General features: G+C 38.3%; 1 protein-coding gene across 6 annotated transcripts in view; it reads right to left on the minus strand.

Annotated features, from left to right (window-relative positions):
- LOC121314718 (RNA-binding motif, single-stranded-interacting protein 3) overlaps positions 1–23,571 on the minus strand; it is a 397,361-nt gene that overhangs the window by 22,932 nt on the left and 350,858 nt on the right. For all 6 annotated transcript variants that reach the window (XM_041248292.1, XM_041248290.1, XM_041248289.1 and 3 more), the window contains 3 exons: positions 15,047–15,153; positions 5,932–5,978; positions 1,900–1,996 (listed from right to left, as the gene is read on the minus strand). In XM_041248292.1, the coding sequence (XP_041104226.1) occupies positions 1,900–1,996; positions 5,932–5,978; positions 15,047–15,153 (251 nt within the window). The remainder of the gene's footprint in view (positions 1–1,899; positions 1,997–5,931; positions 5,979–15,046; positions 15,154–23,571) is intronic.

Here is a 23,571-nt window from a genome sequence, read left to right on the forward strand (position 1 = left end):
TTCTTTTCTTCTTATGAACAGAAATCCATCATATTCTCTTACCGAGGCATAATGCTTCCCATTGTGATTTATGAACAAAAGAATGAAGGGACAGATTTTATAAAAGATTTCTAGCATTACTCACCTCAAACTAACAAAAGTGCAAATAAACAAACAGCACATATGAACAATAAGAACAAAAACAATAAGAAACAATGATTTACAGAGTAAGTAGCTTCAAACTTCCCACTACATTTGTATTGTATTCTTTTTCTTTTCTTTATTATCCTCTTGCCTCTGTGTTCTTAATCATTCTAGGGGTTGCAATTTAAGTCTGTGGTTAAGGTGCTTTGACTATGAGTTCAGGAGAGGCATGACACAGGCCCGGTTTTTAGGATGGAACCGCATAACAGTCTCGCGTTTTGATTGGTCCTTGTCTGGTCAGAGGAATACGACATCAACACGAGTTGGAAAGCTTGGAGGCATTTAACACTGTGATCAGAGAGAGATAGAACTGCTTTCCAGAATCTTAAAATATAATATGGTATTTTGCTGTACTAATAAACAAACTGTGGGTGACTATTACTTGATCATGTTATGCAAGAATGTAACAATTGGCTTTTTGTGTACTTACCATATATCTATAATTGTTTGCATGATTTATTTGAATTGAAAATATATATCTTGCTCACTATTACAGTTTTGTTACAGGATACATTAGTTTATCTGTAATGTTATTTAACATTAAAACACTATCTATACAGTTTAACTATCAGGAATAGATAAGGAACATTTACAAATACAACAATATTTATGTTAAGTTGTTGAAGGGCACTGGTCTCTTAAAACCCATTAGTGAAAGAGCTGATATAGGCCTTTATTGTATTTTTTAATTTTTTTGCATGTGGTAGCTGAATAAAATATGTTAAACTCCGCCATTCTATTCATTTTGAGGCCTGACAACCCCCTACCCATGACTATATATTGATGGACACTACATAAGCAAATGAGATGTCCTTTTTTTAGAAGATCATGTTCCTTCTCAAAAATGTGTTTTAATATTAACCTTTAATAAAAGGAAAATGCCTGCTTTAATGAATTTTCATGTATCTATTTCAGTGCAATGTAGTTTCTTGATTGATGTACAAAGGGTTACTCTTAATAAATGTATTCACGATCCAGTTCTGATGTACATTTTTATGGTAAACTGAGCATGAAAGCAGGTCTCTCTCTCTCTCTCTGTTTCTGTTAAAATGCCTCCAAGCTTTCCCACTTGTATTGATGTTGTATTCCTCCGACAGACAGGGACCAATCCTGTCTGTCGGAGGAAATCCAAAACGCGAGACTGTTATTCAGTTCCTTTCGGAAAATCGGGCCTGTCATACTTCGTTCAGGAGCTACCCTTCAGTTCTAGTTGCCTGCCAGACATGTGTACCATAGGCCAGATCAACATATCAGCCAAACGGTCTTTCTACTGGCACCAGCAACCATCTAGTGCACAGCAGTGCAATGCCAACAAAACTAAATATATTTGAGGAATTGCAATTATAACCATTCAGAATATCATCATAATAAACCGAATAAAATGTAATTTGAAGCCATGCACTCTTTTAAATAAACCTCTCGAGTTTTAGGCAGTTTTTTTTTTCCTAGTGTAAATGGTGTTAACTGCACACTGTAGCAAAAGGCTTCGCTACTCAGGGACCACACCATTCACAAATGAGCAGCGAATAAAGTACAATGTAAATTCTTTTTGCAGCTGCATCTGTTTTTAGTACAGGAAGTTTTCCTTACTGGCCTTTCCCAAATCCACCCACGAAACAGATGTCAACTGACGTCATGCTCTACGAGAGATAAACAAAGAACAAAAACCTTTCAAGTCTGCCCGCTCTTCTGATTTATTTGAGGTGCATTACTTACCTGATATGTTGAAACAGGAGAAGCAGCAATGAACGGCGTGATTGATGTCTGTGCAATCATTCGATTTGTTGCAATACTGTATGGTGATGAATAATATCTAGAAATAAGAACAAAGAGAGGAGTCTGAGAAGCAGAGAAACAATACTGATTGATGTTTTCTGTCATGTTCTACTCGGGGTGGGGGAGTAGCAGACTTTTTTTTAGAATAACAAGACTGGAATGCAATTTGTTTTCTGAGCTCTTAGGTTTAAGAAGACCACTAAACAGCTGCAGCACAACCTAAAGAAAACCTTTTTAAAAAAAATACATCAACATGTTTTATTTCCCAACAAAACATATTCTAACATAATTTTAAGAAGACTGAACAAGAGAATAATCAGTCAAGTAAAAGTATATCCAAACATTTAAATAAATTGTTTATGTAACAAGATGAATATATTTGATTAATAACTCGATTTAATTAATATTGAAACATATGAATAGCTTCAAATTAATAACAATAACTTAATCGTAGACATCAACTGGATTTTTAAATTCATGTTGTTATCAACACAAGTTAGTACGAAATGTTTCTATAAAAAAACACGTCTGCATCTCAAAATTTAGCCCATAGTACTAATGCATTCAATACAACTCATAAGCGAAAACACTATGATCACAATTAACAAATTAATACCCCAAAAGAGTGTAATTTATTTAAATACTGAATTTTTACCATTCCTTGATTAGTATCACATCTGCCAGAAGAGAAATCATGTGACCTTAATACTGACCTATTGCCAGAGGTCTTGCTCTGCGTCCCGCCTACTGATAGAGTAGATCTGTTAGCTCTGATTTGCGGACACCAATACTACCTTGCCACGGTTTATTTTTCTAATCATAGTAGATTAGATAGCGCCTATATATTCTTTTATGTTTAGTCATTAAAGTGGGCTCAGAAATAAAAAAAAAAATGGACAAATCTGCCCCCACCCCCCCATAAAAAAAAAACCTGCCACCCCCTCTGATGCCAGCCCTGGGTTGCACCCCTTGTCATAGACTGCAAGGGTTTTCATCTGTTGGTACCATTCTGCATTATCTGAAGGCTCCTTTGTGCTTCTTATTCCTTCAAATCAGTGAGATCTGCCATCATCGTGATCTGGAAAGTCTTGAGCATCTGTAGCCCTGTGATCCTTACAACTTCTTAGCTCAGATGAGAAGTTGTAAGTGTTTTACAGCCATAATAGCATTTCTGTTGTTGCTTACTGCATTTTTGGTTATCTGTAGTCTCATTTTTATTAAAACCACTATAGGTGGATTTTTACATTTTCAGGTTCTATGGCAATAATGTGTTTTCTGTGGTGGTTTGGAGGCTACCTTTAGCATATCTGATGCCATAAATTCCTGGAAAATGCTTTTATTAGCATTCCCCCTAACAAAGTTAAAATGAGCAACCCAAATATTCTCTCTTTTCAAGTAGTTAGGATTGTCCCTCTCACAACTGCTTTCATCGCCTCGTTTACTCCAACCTGATGGACGGGACCCAAACCTATCAGCTCAGCTTACCTGACATTAAAACAACCAAATTATCCCAGGAGCTTCATTTCAGAGGAAACCCTTAACTATCAGAAATGTGACAGCAACTCCCCTAGTGACTATGCATATTCCTACACCAGCCAAACAGGGAAACTAATTGGAGACTGATTAGATGTTTATTCCCCCCCAAGAGTATACAGAAATAAATGGGCCTAATTCAAGTAATCATTTGTGGTTAATATTATAAAAGTATTGTCTTCTGTGAAAGCCTTGTCACTAGGACACAGCCAAGTCACCACCCTGTCCCTCTTCTGACTTTGACTGACAGAACACGTGAACTACTGAGAACTGAAGTACAGTACTTGTTGTACAGTAATGTTTTTTTTTCAGCTGTCTAACAGCTCAAAGTATAGCATCCTGCTGCTTGGCAGAGGGCTGGTCTGCAGAGATGTAAAAGGAAGCAGGTGCAATGTTCCACTTTACAGCTTTCTAGCATCGATTATTCCTACAGCTACTGGGTAGAAAGCTTGATTAAAACTACACATTATAATGGACACTAGGAAACTTTCAGCCAACTGGAGCACTTGCGTCTTTTGAGCTGTATGACATGACACATCTTAAAGAAACCCTATTTATGACACCAACTGCAATATATTGAATTTAAATCTAAAATATGTTATTCTCAATATCAGTACGGTTGATGTTATTTCCTTGAAAAACAGGTGAACCTGTGAAAAAACTATATATATATACAGGGTAGTGTCTGGGTGGTTAGATACATCTTCCACTTCTTAATGATGGACTTCACTGTGCTGAAAGGGATAATCAGGTCCTTTGAAATTTTCTTGTACCGTTCTCTTGCTCTGTGCCTCTCTACCACTTTATCCCTGACTTGTTTCGAAAGCTCCTTGGTCTTCATGGTTGCTTTGTTGGATCACTATGTGAGTTGCGGCTTGAAAGTCTTTATAAATACCTGAGGGAAATTATCTACAAGTTAAACAACTTTGAGTACTCACAGGCTGAAACCATTTCATGAATTTTGTGACCTTTCAAAGAAATCATTTGCACCTGAGCTGATTTAGGGCTGCAGTAGCAAAGGAGCTGAATACTTATGCAACTGAAATTAATCTGTTTCTCGTAAATCTTACTCATTTATATACTATATGCATTTTTTTTTTTAGATTTATCAATATGGAAGTAGTTTGCATAGATTCTACATGTAAAGTCTAATTTGAAAGCGTTGTGGAGTACTCTCAGATACCAACAAAATGTGAAGATTTTGCAGGGAGGTGAATACTTCTGCAAACCACTGTATATACATAAAAACAAAGTATACATTGTGTTTTAACTATATACATATTTATTATTAAACACTTTTTAACATTAACATAAACAGACCTAGCACAGAAAAATAATTTAGTTACCAAAATTTCTCATTAGTGGAAGTAACGGTAACACATGTGAAGTCCCCCACTATTTTTATTAACTGCCTATTTACAGTAAATACTGCCCATGCCCTCTAAAAATACAATAAGATACAATAAATATATATTTATACTGCTCTACTATTGTGGGGCTGTCATAATAATTGCACATACAGCAGTCTACCAATTAAAAAAAAAAGATAGAAATTGTATTTCAATCCCATTGCACTGAAGCAGGGCTCTACAACAAGCTTGGAGTTCCACTAAGCAAAGCAGATTCATTCATTCAAAAAGCAAAACAGCATTTGCTCCAGTGCAAAATTTGTACAACTTGAAATAACAAAGAATTTGCATACTAATATAAAATACAAGTAAACAAGCCATATTTCCCCCAAAAGGAATAAACAGCTACGCTTAAAGATGGTACATTTCGACTACCATTCCAGCTGACAGTTGCAAAATATGCACATCATTATTTTGTCACCGTCAGCTGCATACGTCCCTTCAATGTCAAATTCTTTGCAGCGTTGTTTAGTTGTTATGCACGGTTTAGGCATTTTAGAAACAAATGTCTCTTCTCTACCATCACAACTCCAAATTGAGCATCGACTTGCTCCAAATTATACATTTGCGTTTCCCTTCAGACTGCATCTATGGTAATAACTGAGCCTTGACAACTACAATTGCAAGTATTTATTGAAATTATGTAATTCTATGTTTACTTTATAATGATTTTTCATTTTATTTCATTTTATATGTTGCATTGTGTTTTATTTCATACTTGTGAAAAACATGGGGCTCCAAGATATTTGAAGCTCTTTACTCCTTAAAGAACCGTCTCCAAATATTTTACAAATTTTGTTCCCCACTAAACACTCTTAAGAGATTTATCATGGCATGTTCTTTACATTGGTTTTACTATGTTTTGTAATGTTTTAATGTGCTTTACTCTGATTTTACTGAGGATTACTGATATAAACTTGTATAAAGTGAGACAGGGAGCAGAAACTACAGTGCAGCATTTGAAGGAACCAGCAGATGTCGTGAGAATTGCATACAATTACTTACAAAATATATGTACAGAAAATCTTACCCATTCTGCAAAGCGGCTGTAGGATCATATGTTAAAGCCATGCCAGTCTGTAAAAAAAGAATAGAGAGGTTTTTAAGCATCACAGAAAGAATACAAGAAAAATAAACCGGAGAAACACTACTGCTGACAGAACTTTGATTACATTTAGCTTTTTATTTCATGGAAGATTCTATGTTATTCTTCATGTTGTCAGTATTTGGGTTTGTTTTTTCATTCTCTTTATTGGATTTTTTTTTTGTCCATCGAGCTTGCAATAAAAAGAATAGTTTCTTATGCTGCAAATAAACAACAATCTGTCATAGCTATTCTATCACTACATGTAGGTAACTCAATTTTGAACCTTTATTGATGGTAGCTGTAGAGAAAACAATCCTGGCTACACATTGATCATTTTTGCAAGCTACAGTATTTTTTTTTTCTTTATAGCATTATAGAACGTAGATAATCTGCTGCAATAAAACTGGATAGCTCTTTATAGATGTAGTTTTGTTTTCAAAAATCAGTTTGCTTTGATATTTAGTTCACACATAGCCAATCACAGGGGAGTCTTATGTGCACAACTGGTTTGATGTCAGCTAAAGCGTTTTCCAGCATTGTTTTAAGTCTGTGTTAACTCTGACCTCAAAAGTAAGTACTGCAAAACTAATACAGTATTCTGCAACAAGTTTCTTTACCATTCAAAGACTTTATTCTTGATTTGGCCCTAATATTTGAAATATCTCCCTAGACTTACTCCCTCTGAATTTAATATATCATAATTTTCATATTATTATGTACACCATTTTACAAATTCTAGAATCATTTCAGTGTACTACTCAGAGGATGTACGCTATACAAGAGGTACGTGGTATACCGAAACAGCGCCACCATGCGTTCTAAAAATGATCATTATAAATATAATTATGTTTGAAACATATTTTTCCTTCATAACTGATTAATTGTGCATTTGCTCTATTGGATATATCAAGTTGTCCATGAATTTAAGTTTCCATGGTTTCGAAGGGATCTTAAAAAGGTAGTGTACCAAGTCATCTTGAATGCATATTGTAAAGGTTTGTTATCTGCATAGCAGAAATATCACTGATATCAGAATTATAATAGTAACAGGTTGAAGTTTTAAGACAGTTCAGTCATAGAACAGAAACATCAGCTGACAAATACTTTTCTGTTGTGTATATGCACAGTATGTGTGCCTAGGTTTGGACATCAGGTATATATAATAAAAAAAACAAAAGACAATGCTTCAATTACTCACGGGGAGGGGAAGGTCCCTAACCAATGAACTGGCAGCACAGTTGTTTCCCTGCCACATGCACTGGTCTTGTGATCACCAACATCATTCTGAAAGCAATACTGGCTTAGATGACGTACTGTACCATTCATTTATTCCCCAGGAGGCATACGAACACAAATCTTGGTCTGTACTGAAAGTGATTCTTTTTAAATAAATGAACCACAATAAAAATACTGATAATTAACTAGGCTAGCCTTGCCTGAAGAAATTCACTGGACTGAATCAATTGGTGTGTGGGTAGTATTTTTATTTAATAAGTTGATCATGTCTGTAGATAAAAAAAAATAAATAAATAAATAAATAATTGCAAAATATCAATTTCTAGTTCAGCTGTTGGGTTCAAAGTTCCTGCAGTATTGTACCAAGTATTCACTGAGAATTAATAATAATAATAATAATAATAATAATAATAATAATAATAATAATAATAATAATAATAAATTGCATGAATTTAACTTGAATCATGTCCAAATTGTAATTTTTAATGTACTCAATTCAATGTATTACATTCTGTTGGTGGTGTTATTATATTGTCTCTATGTACAAATGGGATATCAAAATAGGAAAATGCTTCCTCTGTTATCTCAATTAGTTCAATCCCTTCACAACAATGAGACTTAATATCACTGGAAGGCATTTATCACTTTTTGCTGAAGGCCTGGTTGTCTGAACACATGATGCCACCAACACGAACAAGCCACTGGGGAAAAAAAGCTTGGATCCTCGTCTGATTGAGCTTAAGCAGAGGTGAAAGTAAGCCAGTACAGCCCGGTACTGCATACCGGTAAAGCAAATGTTGCCGGTACCGCGTAGTGCCAAAACATTTAGTCAAGGTAATTTTATATTTCCACTTATCAAAACGATTGTTTAGGCTTGTGACAGAAATACAATGAGTTCTGGTGATAAATCTTCTTCCCGACCTGTGAGGGCGCTAAAGAACGAGAGGAGAAGTATCTGGAAGGGCTGGCCTGACAGTTCGTTTCCGGGACCTGGAAGTGGGTCAGCCTGGAAAGAAACGAGACTCTGTTGTAAGACCGTATTGACTTGAAAGGTAAACGAGGGGCAGCTGCAAGTAATAAGACAGCTGCAACCATTTACCTAGATATCATGGGGGATTACATATAAGGGCCAGGGTAACGCTGATCTATTCAGTCGTTTGGGTGAACGCTTGGAGAGAGAAGGACCAAGTATTGCATTGGCTCAGATACAGATAACTTGAGGAGGTCTATCTTGCGAATAGCCTGTTTTTACAGCAGAGCTGCTACCCCTGGAGACTGATGTAGTCACGCCCTGAAAGGGAGAGTGACTGTGCTTGAAATTAAGAGAATAGATGGTCTGAACGATAGTAAGCACCACGTCTGTGGTACAGTGATGCCAGTAGTCCAGATTGTTCCGTGAGAAGGGGCCCTGGACCTCTAGCAGAAAATTCTTAGGGCTGCTGTTTCGCCTGTGGCTTGGCCTGTGTCTTCTGTCTCTGTGCAGGGCGATGGAACCTATTATGGCCTCCGCAGTTGCTGGCCCATCCCGAAAATTGCTTCTGGCAGTGGGCCACCGGCTGGGCCCAAGGGCGCCAGTGTGCCGCTGGTTTACATACTGGAGGTGGTTGCTTGGGAAGCAGGAGAACCAGCTACTTAGTGGATTCTCATGCATGGTAAAAGTGATGTGGCATCTCGTCCACCCTAGGACCGAACGTATGCCCTGGAGCGAACAGGGCGTCCAACAGTGGTGCTTTGTTCACATCAGGCACACATGTTGGGTTAGTTACCCAACCTTGCGGCGAACACCCCAGCTGAGTAGGCCTTCTTGAGGATCACCTCAGAAACCTGGCATTGGCTGTTAGCACAGGTGGCATACTTGGACAGCAGACAAATTAGGTGAATGCACCAGAGCAGCAATGGAGGCCTCAAACAGTGGAAAATGGGCCAGGCCCAGCTTTTCCGGGTTATGCATCCTGTAAAGGGTGATCATCGAATGGGAAACAGCAGGAGCTGTCTCTGGACGGTCCCAGGAGGATTGGATCCCATGGAGAAAATCCGGGTGAACTGGGGTTTTATGGGAGAGGCAGTAGGAGATTGCCTTGTTTACCCTGCTATAGACCAGGGCACTTGCAAAGTTACAGTGGATCTCCTGAGTGTGGCATAAGCTCTGCCGACAGGGAGAGCTTTATCGTTGGGGATGTGCTGTCCGACTACACATCCTCAGACAGGAACATCAGCTTCTGAGTGCCCTCCTCCTCAGAGGCGACAATGGACAGTATGTGGCCAATTTGCCAGCTACCCAGATTTTCTCCATCTGCTCGGAGCCTGCCGATCACCTGGAACGGTGACTCTTCATCCTTTTCCGGGGGAGGGGAATGAGAGGAAGAGCTTGAGGAGATGATTAAGACAGTGAAGATGGTTTTGAGCCTCGGCTACTTTCTCAGGTGTGTTGTCTGCTCTGCCTTGGTGCAGAGCCATGGGGTGAGGATGCAACAACCTCTCTACGAGAGGATGATGGAGAAGAGCGCTGTTCAGGAGTCAGAGACTCAGAGCAGGACTCAGAGCGGGACAACCTCATGTCCAGCGTGCACTTGGAGAAAAGGGCACAAACATGCAAAAACTATGATAAAACTAGTGCGTCCTTGGCATGCTCTGGACCCAGACAGGAAGAGCACCTGTCGTGCTTGTCCTCCTTAGGCAGATTGGCCTTGCTTGTCTCACAGGGATAAAACCCGGGCCTGATGCAAGGAGCAAGCAATGCAATGTACATTATACATTTGTACAGCTGTTGCCTCAATCTGCAGGACAGATTCAGTACCAGACTGGTGAACTCGGCACCGTGTTGGTAGCGGGTTGGAACCATGGGTCGGTACAAGGTCGGTTCGGCATATTAAACAACTGGGTCGATACTGGTTCAGAACCGGTTGAGTGTTGGTTTAGAACCTGGTCGGCACCAGGCCGGTTTGGTGATTTTAGCATCGAGTCACAGGGGCGGCACTGGGTCGGTATCTGGATGGTACCGGGTTGGTTCATGGCTTTAGCACTGGGTCAGTACTGGGAAGGTAACGGTGCAGTAACCTCAGTCCTACTTTGGGAGCAGAAGCTGGTCGGTGAACCTCTGTACCAATGGTACTGGTCCACCTGGTTGTAGTTACCGCAGGTGGCAATGTACAGGGAATGTACAGTAAACAACTGGCAAAACCACTCTGTCAGTACCAACATGAGACTGTGGCTGTAATACAACCAACAAAAAGCTTTAGCTAGTACCTTGGTCCTGCCCAGCAGCTGCTCTTAATGTATGCGTATCAAGCACTGTGTTAGACAGGCATGCATGCAATATCTGTAAAACAGAAATAAAACAATAGGAAAAAAAAAAATTCTGGTTCAAAAAACAGTAATTTAACCCTTTGCAATTTATTTTTACACGCGCTGTTTAAAATATTTTTTTTCAAAGTAAAACAGGTTTAAAAGGCATTGACTTGCAAAAGGACACTCAGTACTGTATTTTCAGCCAAGCCCCACCCATTGTTTGCTGTATTTTTCCACATACCTCTTTAAAAACATGCATATTCATAAATCCTCTCCTGATCACCCTCATTTTATCACCAAACTCCTCAATAATCTGATCCAAGTCATTACTTTATTACTATAACATCTCAAAAAGCTCTGCAAATGTCTGTTATTCTTTGAGCACTGGATGCAGAAGCAGCTATCTCCTTTGTTTATTCTGTGTTATCTCTGTAGTGCATGGGGCTATGAGATACGGCCTTTTTTCAGCTTCTATCGGTCTCTCTCAGCCATTGAAAGGTTTTCTCTGCTTTTTCCGGAAAAAAAAAAATAAAATGACGGAGACCTGTGCTTTACATCTTTTTGATGATGTCGGACAGGGACGGACATCAGACTGGAAAGTGAAAATTGTAGTGTTGGACCTGGTACGACATAGGACCTCATAGGGTTAAACAATTAAAAATATATACAAATACATATAACCATCTCATACTGGCAAAAGCAATAACAGCAAGACAAATAATAGGCTCCAGCGGGAGCTATGCAGACTGGGGGGAGAGCACAAAGTCAGCTGACTTATGATGCTGGATCCCTGGGAAGGAGCAACTCGAGATGCTGGCTTCCAGCGGGGCACAAGGCCACAGCGAGACATAATCATCAACAGGCTGTAGTGCACACAAATACTTGAAAATAGAAAAACTATTTCAGCTATTCGCTTAATATCACAAACAAAAAAAATGTGTAAAAATAAATAAAATGCAAAATATATACAGATGTAAGCAATAGTTGTTACTGAGTTGCAGGCGGAAAAGAACAGCTTTGGTATACAGTATTTAGGATTCGGGTCTTTAGGAGGTAAATACCCATTCCGTAATGGTTATATTTCATACTTAAAAGGGAAATGACATGTTTCGGCTTATCACTGCCTTACAGCATACCTTTGTTTTGTAGATGCTGTTATTCTTATGATAACTGTGGCTAAACGAGAAGACAATCTTATACCGTAAGAGAAAGTGTCAACTCAGTGGTGTAGTCGAGGGTATGTGCCGGTAAACGGCGTTTACCCACTTTGAATTTGGGCAAAATATTGTTTACCCACTTCTCTTATAAGGGATACAGAGATAACTCACTTCTACTCTCCTGTGACGTGCAAATCCTGGGTTAAAGACAATACATTTTAACTGCGAGCGTCTGTTGTGTTCAGAGAATGTGAGCGGAACGAAGTGTTGACATTTTCGTTCACCGCTCATAATATATCCTCTGCTCTGCTCCGCTGTTTCTTTTGCTCTGCTCCCCTGCTCCAGACAAAATAGGCATGCTCCACTCACATGGTATTAAAAAGATCAATCAGAAAATAAATAAGCTGTTTTTCCCCCCCATCGTGTTGCTGATTGCAGATGAAAAGATGTAATGTACATTCGGAAAGGAATGCTAATATAATCGTCCTTATTGCATACCTTGACCCAAGTAAAAAAAAATTAAAAAAACCCCAGCTATGCAAAGAAAAAAAGCGACCTAAAGTTCTCAGAGAAGTTATCTAATTCAATTCAAAGACGCTTTCCAATTATTATTGTTTGATAATGAAAAAATGCGTACATTTCAAACTTTGCACATGATTCTGATCAAATTAGCTTTATACAGGGCTTGTTTGTATCTGAATATCTCACAGGGAGCTCAAAGCAACCCATGAACATGCATATCAGCGAGTCGACGGGGCAGATGGACCACCCTGTGCTAGTGTATGAACTATCCTTAAGAGTGCAGAAAATATAAACCGTGTTCACAGCGCTTTATTGGTGTATAACCATAGAGCTGTATAAGAACAATAACTCCAGACAGATGGACACGCACACACACACACACACACACACACACACACACACACACACACACACACACACAGATGACATTTCTCACATTTTTATACGGCACAAATGCAGCTCAACAAATCAGGAGAATATATATCACAATGAATTATAAAGTGCCACGTCAATCACATTGAATATAAAAGAAATAAAAGCTTTTTAAAAAATTGCAATTCTCAAATCTGCAAAACATAAAAGTGCCTAATTGCGGTTTGAAACTGTAAAATTAATGATAATGATACTAGCACAGGCATGATGGAAAATACTGGAAAGTGGACTGCATCTGTGTTTGTCACCTTTTTGTATAACACTTTTGTGCAAACTATATGGCAGAACATATATTTAAGAATAATAAAGACGTGCTCAGTTCTTCTCGGTGCTGTAAAGGAGCAGGCCGGAAATGGCCGCTCCAGCAATTACCCCGCTATATACACTCTCTGGGGGTTCCTTGTGCTTGGGACTGACAGCTGAGATCAGAAATGTGGCGTGAGCAGGGGGGTGTGGCCACTGGACTGCATGTTGTGTGTGTGTGTGTGTGTGTGTGTGTTCTGTGATTGGTTGTTTATGTTCTGCTAGACCTGCATGGTGGTGTTAGTAATCTAGCCTGCAAAAGGACGCTCACAGAACTGTTCCCATAAAGTGCACAGACGGGTCTGTGATTTTTCATGTGAACAGCACCTGAGAGTGGAAATAACTGTATGGGGGGGGGGGGGGGGGGCTCTGGCTCTGCTGAGGGCCAATAACAATGTATCTGTTCATGTTCAATCTATCTGTTCAACTCCACCAAACAGGGGCGTTTACCCACTTTTTTTTTTTATTTACCACTACACCACTGGGCCAACTGTACATACTACCTTATTATAAATTATGTTTTAATTAAAAAAAAAAAAAAACAAAAAAAAAAACATAGCTAAGTTCATCATCCTTGTCTTGAGTGGCTTATGAAATATTAAGCAAATGCTTACATTAGTACTATCAAATGTGTTTTTAATCCCTCTCTAAAAGAAATCACGTTGCTTTGCTTTGTATTCAGGTTACATTATCATCTTTGCTATATTAAATGCTCCCCCCCCCCCTGACCCCACCACCACCCAAACCCAATAACAAAACAGCGTAAAGCCATATTGAAAAATATTCCTTTAAAAACTGTTGCTGTATTATTACACCAAGACATTAAATATATTATCCTGCTACGTCATTTATAGCAATACTACCATCATTTCGTGCTGACCATTCCCAGACATTATTAGAAAGGAGAGAGGCTGGTTGAAAGAAAAGACTTAAATGTGCCCAGATGTTTAAGCCTATTAAAAAGGTCTCCTAAGTAAGGCCCTGTGAAAATCGTGGACATTCTTTAAAATTCATGGCAGTATTTCACGGAATGTGCATGGAACTATTTCATAAATTGTGTACAGATTATTATTTTTTTTAAGCATCAAATCAACGTCAAAGTTATTCAAGCACTTTAGAATAGCTTGTAAAACGGTGTTGCAATTAACAGCCTGTAGGTGAAGTGTATCTGCAAGGACAGATTTCAGTTCTAGTACGTCAGATGCATGTTCACAATTTAGGTCTTGCAAAACAAATACAATGTATAACCCATAATGATCTTGAACATCAGTCGACTAGTCAGTGACACTGACAAGCAACCAGACTGTTTTACCAATTCCATATTCTCCTGCTTGTGATACTTGGAAACTTTAGATAAGTATTCACATCTCAGCTGGCCTCTGTCAGGTCAAAATTTCATATATTTCGTGCTTCATCATTTTCAGTGGACTTTTGGAACGTGGAAGTCACCGTTTTTTGTTTCTTTGCAAGTAAAGCAGTCCCAGTAATGCTCTGGATTTCCACATTTGTCTTTCAGTGAATACTTGATTCTAAATGCTTGTCAACAGCTGATTCTTGGTAGTGATCTACAGTAACGCTGCAGGACGTACAGAAGAGCTTACCTCCATCGTTGTGTAAAACTGCTGGATGCTGCTTTGCATGATCTGTTGCAGACATTTTTAGGCTTTTTAGAGACATGCAATTTCTTAAGTACAGTGTAGTATTTTAATTTCCCACCTAGATTGCATATAGTAACATAATCACAGCACAGCACTGTGTGCATGGTGAATAGTACACGCAGGCACACAGCAGAGCTGTACAGTTTCGGTAATGTTTTTTTTTTTTGTATGAAATACAAATAATTATGAAATTTATTTTTATTTCTTTAGAATATTGTACAAATCTCGGTATTGGGCTAATTTCACAATTTCCGTGCAGCCTGTGAAATCATGATTTACACAGGGCCTTACTCATAAGTAAACTTTTCTTTGCTTTTAATTGCAACTTTACAACAGTGCAATTGACTCTTCTTGTCTAAGGGCTTATGTTTTCAGACAAACCAGATTTTTTTCTGGACTCTGCAGTTGCAGCTGCAGGGGGTCTTGTTCCAGGTGCTTGTGCAGGAAACTGCTTGGACTCACCTCTCCTTCTCTGGGCCACGACCTTCCATTCTGGGGGTATTTGCTTTGATTTTGTCGTTTCTTTTGCCCACCGTCGGCGAATTTGCACAGCAAAGGCTCACTGGGGGCTGAGGAAAAATAAAACGACCCCACAGGTCCCACATTAGCAAAACAGAAATACGATTATGTCGGCAAACAGTGAAGCTTTGTGAACCAGATTCCTGTTGAAGTAAAAAAAAAAAAAAGAATTCTTGCTTGATGGCTGAAACTTTGACTTTTGCCTTCAGTTCTTGGCAACTGTCCCTCCTGAACAAACTTCAAAAACTTACTGGCAGGCTTTGAAAGTGTATGACTTATATTGTTGAAATAATAATCAGTATTATCACACTGGTAAATAACTTAAATAGGGTAATAAGCAGCAGTGTCTCGGCCAGCCGAAACTACAGTTTTTAATAGCATGATAATGGGCATTCATGCTTGCTGGAAAACCATATAATGAAAGGTACAGTTCAGCAAAAGCAGAGGCAGTGTCCTCTTACTGTAAGGCCTTTGAAAAAACGTTTTATAATGAAGATTATTCATCCACTCTTTATACACAGTAACAAGGAACAAAGCATCTGTGTTATCTAAAATTAACAAAATGGTTTACACCCAATCTGTTACAATCATCTAATTAACATAAGCATAAACATCCAATTCACAAACACATTTTTGTCCTAAACTGAATCAAAATTATGCTTGTAAATATTGCCTTAATTGCAGTCAGCTTCATCAATGTAGCTTATAGTCGTTGACTTGCATTTTGAAAGCCAAATTTTAATTTAGACAGCCAGAGAAAGGAGATGTTTTTGTTTGTTTTTGAAAATAAAATATAGAAAACCTGTATACATTGTATTTGTGTGCACATGTTGGGCTCAATGTGTTAATAGGGGTGCAAAAATTGAGCTATAAGACCTACTGGCAAACAAGCTCTGCACAGGATTCTTTCATTTTTACCAATAGATATACCATGGACCATTAACAGGTGCTGTACTGTTCTAAGCACACAGGTGAAACGGCAGACAAAGCCAATGCAAGGATAAAACCAGCTAATGTTCCTATTGTACAGTACATGTCCCCTTTTTGTGCAGTTAGGAATCACACAAGAGGAATAAAAAGAAAAGCTAAACATTAGCATTTCAATAGAACTGTCGACTGTCCAAAGGGAGAATCAAGGGTCTTTGAACTTCATGAGAAAAGTCTGTTTTGCTTTAGGAGTGTTATTGATGAAGGGGATGCCCGGGCAGTTCAGGAATCCCAAGTTCTTAATTGCTCTCTTGTCTCTGCACTGTTTTGGCTGCAGATTGAGGCACAACTGAAAGACTGAAAGGGTAGGATCAAACAAGAGATGCTCAGCGCCACTGGCCCAGTGTAAAAGTCTCCTCACACCTGCAACAGTCACGGACTATAGCTTTTCATCAGCTTCTTATTAAGAGCTCCCAAAGTAAAGTGACAAGCAGACAGAGAAAAAAAAAAAGTAGTAATTATTGTACTACAGAATTACCTTGTTTCATGCAGCCAAAGGCCTGTATGTCTTAACAGTAGAGTACTGTAATAGGACACTCTAAACGGTAAGGATGTTTTCCAGGCACAGCAAATTAAGCATCTCTGATAAGCCCTATAGCACTGCTAGTACACATTATATATAATTATAGCTTGTGAGCTTTTCAAGCAGGAAATGTCTCCCTTACGCATTTGACGCATGACTCTATGAATGGTATTTCCAGCCGGACCCTGGCACACTTAAACTCCTCGATTAGAGTGGAGACTAGTAGCTGCAGTATTCCTTTACCATGAAGTCCTACTCTGCTGAGGCAGCGTGGAACTCATAACCATTTCCTGACGTATGAACTGATTAAAGCTTCCAGCTTCTCTACTGATGTCAAAGAAACCTTGTACACAGTCAGTGGTCACAGCAGCCTTGGCACTAGACTAAACTGAAAACACCAGAGTTTTAGTTTGCCCAGTAAAGTGGTACTGTCTATGCTCTTCAACCCTTCCACTGCTTGTTGTCTAACTTCTCCCACATGAACTGTGTCCTTTAAATCCCCATCATACCATCTCCCAAGACTTTTCACTGGCTTCTCAGACACTATTGGTATGGCCTCACCATTAATGTAGAACCTTTTATCTACTATTTTACCTTTAATTATAGATATGCTCCTTGATTTAGTGGGCTTGAATTGCAATCGTGCCCATTCAATGTTATTGGTTAATTTGCCCAATAACCGATTAGTGCAGGCTACTATAGTCATGGTTGACATGTAATCCATGTACCCATTGGTGGTAGGTGCATTCCAGAAACCAATTGCTCCCCTCCCACTACCCATTTTGATGCTCTAATAATTACTTCCATTGCCATGGTAAAAGCTAGTTGAGAAATTGTGCATCCTGCTATCATTCCAACTTCTAGGCATTACTATGTAGTGCTGAACTCTGAAGTTGAAAAACTAAATTCCAAATCTCCAAAGTAGGTTTTCAAAAAAAGTATTATTGTCATCAGTACACTAAAAAAATCAAATGCTGGGCAAAGTGGCGGCACTGAACCATATGCATTAGCCAAATCCAGTAATGTCACATGGAGCTCCTTCCTTTCCATTTTAGCTGATTGAATTGTGTTATCCAATGTTGTGTCATTTTCCGCCCCCGCTCTCGCAGACTGTAGGGGTATTTTTCACTTGAATTTCTTAGAAGACTTGGGCGGGTGTCTCCAGCATCTTGTAAACAGAGCTGGATACTGCTGACAAGGGTAGCTAACCCTTGCCAGCCCCAATGGGGTCTCTTTCCGCCTGTCAGCTGTCTTTCCATGCTGTCACAAGGTCTTTCCCTTGTTGCCAGCTGCCCTATTCATAGCAGTCACTGGACGTATCCAGATCTTCATGATTTCCATTACATGAGAGTAGTTAAATTAGGTACATTTCAAACAGTTGCCATGGATGCATGAACATTAAAATACTGCACATCTTAAGACTTCACTGTGTCAAAAGAGGACTAGGAGTACTTAAAATATTACATACACACACACACACACACACATACACACACACATATATATATATATATATATATATATATATATATAGCCATCTAATATAATAATTATAACCTATATATATATCTATATATCCATTAGAAATCCATCTGGAAAGAAACTTGGGTTGAAGTCAAGATGACCTCATCTTTAAACAGATAGCATCTGAAGTGCAGGTTACATCTGGTTGCTTTATATTTCGGCAAAAGATTTAGTTTCAATGAATATTTAGTTTGCACAAGATGTCAAGAATACTTTTAAGAAAATAAACTGTAACATGCAGTTAACCCAAATTGTGTGCTTAACATGGTCATGAAATATTGAATGGTTCACAGCATATAAAATACAATAACCATGACTAAAAAATAATACACATGAAACAGCTCAGCAAATTTGATAAGGGCACCTGCATTAAGTAGAAAGGTTATGGGAGGCTGTGGCAAAGAGCCCGCCCCTTTGTGTATTATATGCTGTGTGTTAATGTTGGTGTATAGTCATTGGTACACGGGATATAAACGGGTCTGTGTAACAGGAGTTTTTAAAATGTATATTTGTATTTAGGCATGAGGATTGCACAGCACTTTAAGTGCAAGTAAAATGTAATAATATGTGAGCACGGGGAATTGCACTTTATTAATTCACATGCAGTTGTACTGCGACTCCAGTTGAATAATTGATTAGCAATCGAATCACAGTACAGCTGCATAAAAGCTACATGTTTTCACCCACTCTGCGTTGTGTGTTCGGTGAGTGGAGAACAGGATTGGAGACGGAGGTAATTGTGATAATTGTAAGAAAAACAGAGGTTCACCGTGTTTGTCTGTGTAGTCCGTTTTGTTTGTCTATTTATTTTGGCGAAAGAGCCCTGTGTTTTTGTCTGTTACAACCTTTTTATTTTCTGTTCTGTTTATTTATTAAATGCTGAGCGGAACCATTCGCTCAGATCCACCAAACTCCACCTCTCTCTGTCGTTTATTTCCTGCTTCTGGTTTGACGTCACCCGCTCCGGCCATCTTTGTGACAGAGGCCTATAAAGAAATTTCTATACTGAGTCAATAAAAGGATACCTAAAAGAACACAGCTGTTGTGTTGTAAATTGACTTACGACATTCTCTGGTTATCACAGTAAAGAAATGAACTACAACATCTACTTTCAATATAAAGCTCTCTCTTTTTATACACGCAGTGATCTTCGTCAGTACAGTAGAAGGGTGATAATTATTGACTTATTTTTCCTGCATTTTTGTGGGGACTAATTAGATGGTAAATCTTGGCAGCTGGGACTTGCACTGTGACACATGCGTGTGATTGAGTTGCATTAAACAGATGTAAAGGACAGTAATATGCAGCCGCAGTCCATTCTATTCAGCTCCTGAGGAGTCGAGAATAATATGAGAACAGAAAAAAAGATGTTCTCATTAATGACATAGATCCAAGCATACGGCAGCACTAACGGAAACCTATAACTATTACTAATAAACGAGAACACAATAAAAATCCTGATGTCAGGAATTATTGGTGGATTTGTTCCCTCTCCTGAAAGACACATTTGAAATTCCACAGTATCTACACTGTACTTGTGTTACATTATTTAATATATGTACTTACAAAATATATGATTGGCAAAATTGTTGTTAAACAATGAAATATACAGTGTTTATAATGGTCAAAATGTGAATGTTCCGTCCTCAGTCACAGAATGGGTTGGTGAGCATGGCTGTCACTGAAAAGATATGAGTATAATACACATGTGAATTTGGAAATACACAAAGGCATCTACTGTAACATTTCATGTGATTAAACATTATATTTATTACAGTACAGACAGCACTTGAAAACACCTTGAAGGGCATACAGTGGATTTTGGTTTAAAATGGAAGTGTGTGTGTGTGTGGTGGGGGGGGGGGGGTCTGTGACAGGAATGAATGTTAAAATGATTCTTATATCATCTACAGTCTGAGAATATATATTTAATACCCTTTCATGTATATTTTTTATATGATTCTCTATTGTTGTTTTTATTTAGGTAATCATTAGCCATGCTTACTAAACCCTTGACATGACACAAGCAGAAACAATAGTCATACATAATACATGTAATAGGATATAAATCAGGTAAGAATTAAAATAGTAGTAACATGTAGATGGTATGAAATCATCCCTTTAATACAGGTGTAATACATATATGTCACAAGTTATTTTGGGCCCAATCTGAAAAGGGTCGGGGTAAAATGTAAATGTAAAAAAAAAAGCATGTTCTTAATAATTTGAGTATCAAGGCTAAAAATACTAAGGATAATCAGACACAAAGACATAAATGAGCTAGAAATACACCTCTGAGCAGGATGACATTCATCCTGAAGAAATTGATGACTGTATTAAATAAAAAATGCAAATAAATTCATGTACACAGCAGGTAAAAAAAAACATCATCTACTCTATTTATAATCAGGACCCTTTCATTGAAGCACTGGAAACTTTCTGCTTTCTGAGAATCTGAGATTTCAATAAAAATTGGGTCTGTTGAATACATTTAATTCTCCAACAATTTACTGTACTGTGCAGCCAAAAAAAAGACAGCTTTAATTGCTAGCAAGAGACAAAACAAACAAAAGTCATAATATCTCCCCAGTACACTGAGAAGTAAATTTACTGTTGCAAATATGAATGCCAATAATATGCTCATGGGTGAACCTTGGAGGTGAAATCCATAGCAGTTTACAGTTAGGCCTCTTAGCAATGTATCATGCTTCAACATGCTTCTTTGAACAGTTTGATGTTTTGAAACATCAAGTGATCTGTTTTAATGATATAAACAGTTTTAATGATTCATCAAGAGTTGATCTGCCATTTTAAACAGTATATTCTGTAGCCATTTAATTTAACCACCGCTGCACACATGGTATTTGTGTGAGGTAAGAAAACTGTTCAAGTGAACTGGCTAGTCTGGGAAAACTGATGTGCCTGACTGGGCACAAAAACAAATACAGGTGTGTCTAACAACAGCCCAAATGTGCCCTGGGCATGGAATTTTCATATCACTGGCTCATACTCGTGGATTCCCTATTGGACTAGAGCATTAAAATACAGTTGACTATGAATTCAGACCAAAATTGGCTAATTTGAAGCAAATTATAGGCAGCAGTTGCCATTTGTGGCATGTTGCTAATCTGCAGGGGTTCCAAACAGTTAACATTTTTTACAAGTAGACTGCTTCATTTTGGCAGATGCGAGTGCTTCTCTGCCTTGAGGATCCTTGCAGGGTATTAGGAGTGTTTACTGAATAAACTCATGTGGCCTGAATTATTGATGACAGCATTTCACTCTTACAGTATTCCAGTCAAAACTGATAACAGTTGTCAGTGAGAAGAATGTTGCTGCGTCTGAGCAAGCTGTGGTTAGGGTTATAGTTTATTGCTGTATGTCATCAGTCAACGGAGATGTCTCTGCCTTTTAACTTCCCTGAGTGGTCAGTGTCAGACACAAGGAGTGATGCCCTGTATCTCGTGACACTCTGGCAATATTCTGGGATTCTATGCTACAGTACATAGACAATAAACTAAATACTAAATTCTAAGGTTCAAGACAATGTAACTATTTACAATTTGTATGAAGAAGATACATGAAAATATTAATTTCATGCTGTCACTTCAATGCAGCTTGAATGCTTAATACGATTAATTGAGGGTTGGTGGCTAAAACTGTGTTGTGACTGTACGCACATGTAGGACATTAGTTCATGCAGAGTAGCGGCAAGGTTAGCTACGCTGGGTTCAGGATAGACAATAGTAGAGCAGTAATACATAGGGGAAGCATTGATAAGAATGGACAAGCATTACAATTGTTACAATGTATGTTAAATTAGAAACCCACCAAGTCTGCAGTTTATGCAAACTGATGTAACCAATATAAGCTGAGAGTTGTGTATCACTATTCAGCATTCAAAACGGCCATCTACTGTAATAACTAGGTAATAACTACCAATACTTACTGCTCTACATTGCTGTGTAATAACATGGAAATGGCCTTGTGAACAACATTTTTTTAGCTACATGGTACATGGTAACACCATATGGACTATTTAGCCACTCTAAAAGAAAACTTTGCAAATGCACCACAAGAAAGCAATAGCAGACAGGAGGAGAGGACTGGGGACTGCATGCAAAGCAAACACACAGGAAGGAAGGATTTAGAAGTAAATAAACATTTCATGTCATCAGCTTATAATATGAGATGCCTGAGGCAACACATTTTAATAGCTATACAGAATCAGTGCAAGAGTAATATGTGCATATTTAAGCAATTAAGAAAAGCCTGAGTTAGGGGTGGTCCTGGGGCTTATTCTTCAGCAAAGCACCACAAATCCAAAACAGGTTAGAGCAATGTTTATACCTATTCCCAGGCCATAGAATATATTCAGGAAGATGTTTTATAATTTAACTACAGTATGAAAGTATGAAGTAAGGTAAGTAAGATAATGAAAGTAGTTTATTGTTCTTATCTATGTTCTGCTAGTTTTATGTAGAAAGTGTACAAAAGTGCTACACGGAATACTAAAATGCTGTGTCAGTCACCTGCCTTTACAGTAACATAGGCTCAAGCATCATTGTAAGACAATCGTGTCAAATCAACAAATAAATAAATACTGCATCACTGCACTGACACATTCACTGAAACTGATTACCATGGAGGTTCATACCATTGTGTTACCATTTTGACATATACAAGGTACATATGTATACTATGTCATACTTATTCTTCCATACAAATACTGTATCTAGAGTAACACGTGATGAAACATTCTAGTATACAAGTTACAGTTTTAGTACTTGGGAAGTCTGTCTTAATGTATGTAGGTTATACTTAAATCTTTATGTGCATATACAGCACAGGAGATGTAGGTCATGGTAAAAACATGAGAAACCCCACCAATAATATGAAAGACCAGCATTTATGACACTAACATTCAGTATAGTTTGCTTAACATTTTATTGGGCACACAGATAGCAAAAATAATTCATGCCATTGAGCAGTTCATGTGGACGGACTGACAGCCCCTGTAGGGTGTAGAGTCAGCCTGCTGAAAGGTGAGAGCAGGGAAGGTGGGCTCATTGTTATATTGATATTACTTTATATGTCACAAAACCAAGCTGGGACTCAATCCTTAAAAAAAACACACCTTTCCTGTTGATCAATTTAACTAGGGTAATTGGTAGTGCAATAGGGAGCAGACTATTTGCAAATTTCCAGACTAAACTCTTAACCAAAGTACAATAGCGCCGTACTTGTTTGTCAAACAATTGTTGAGATTTTAACGTGTCACCTGCAGGGATCACAAATCTGTAACAGCAGTTTATCACACAACACTGCCTGCTGTGTTAGCTTTAGACCACATTATGTCCAAACAATCAATAACCTCAGGGGTACTACTGTACTTTGTCCCTTTTTCAAAATTACAATTGATCATCGACATACG

The sequence above is a fragment of the Polyodon spathula genome, chromosome 4 (genome assembly GCF_017654505.1).
Source record: "Polyodon spathula isolate WHYD16114869_AA chromosome 4, ASM1765450v1, whole genome shotgun sequence".
Taxonomy (NCBI): domain Eukaryota; kingdom Metazoa; phylum Chordata; class Actinopteri; order Acipenseriformes; family Polyodontidae; genus Polyodon; species Polyodon spathula.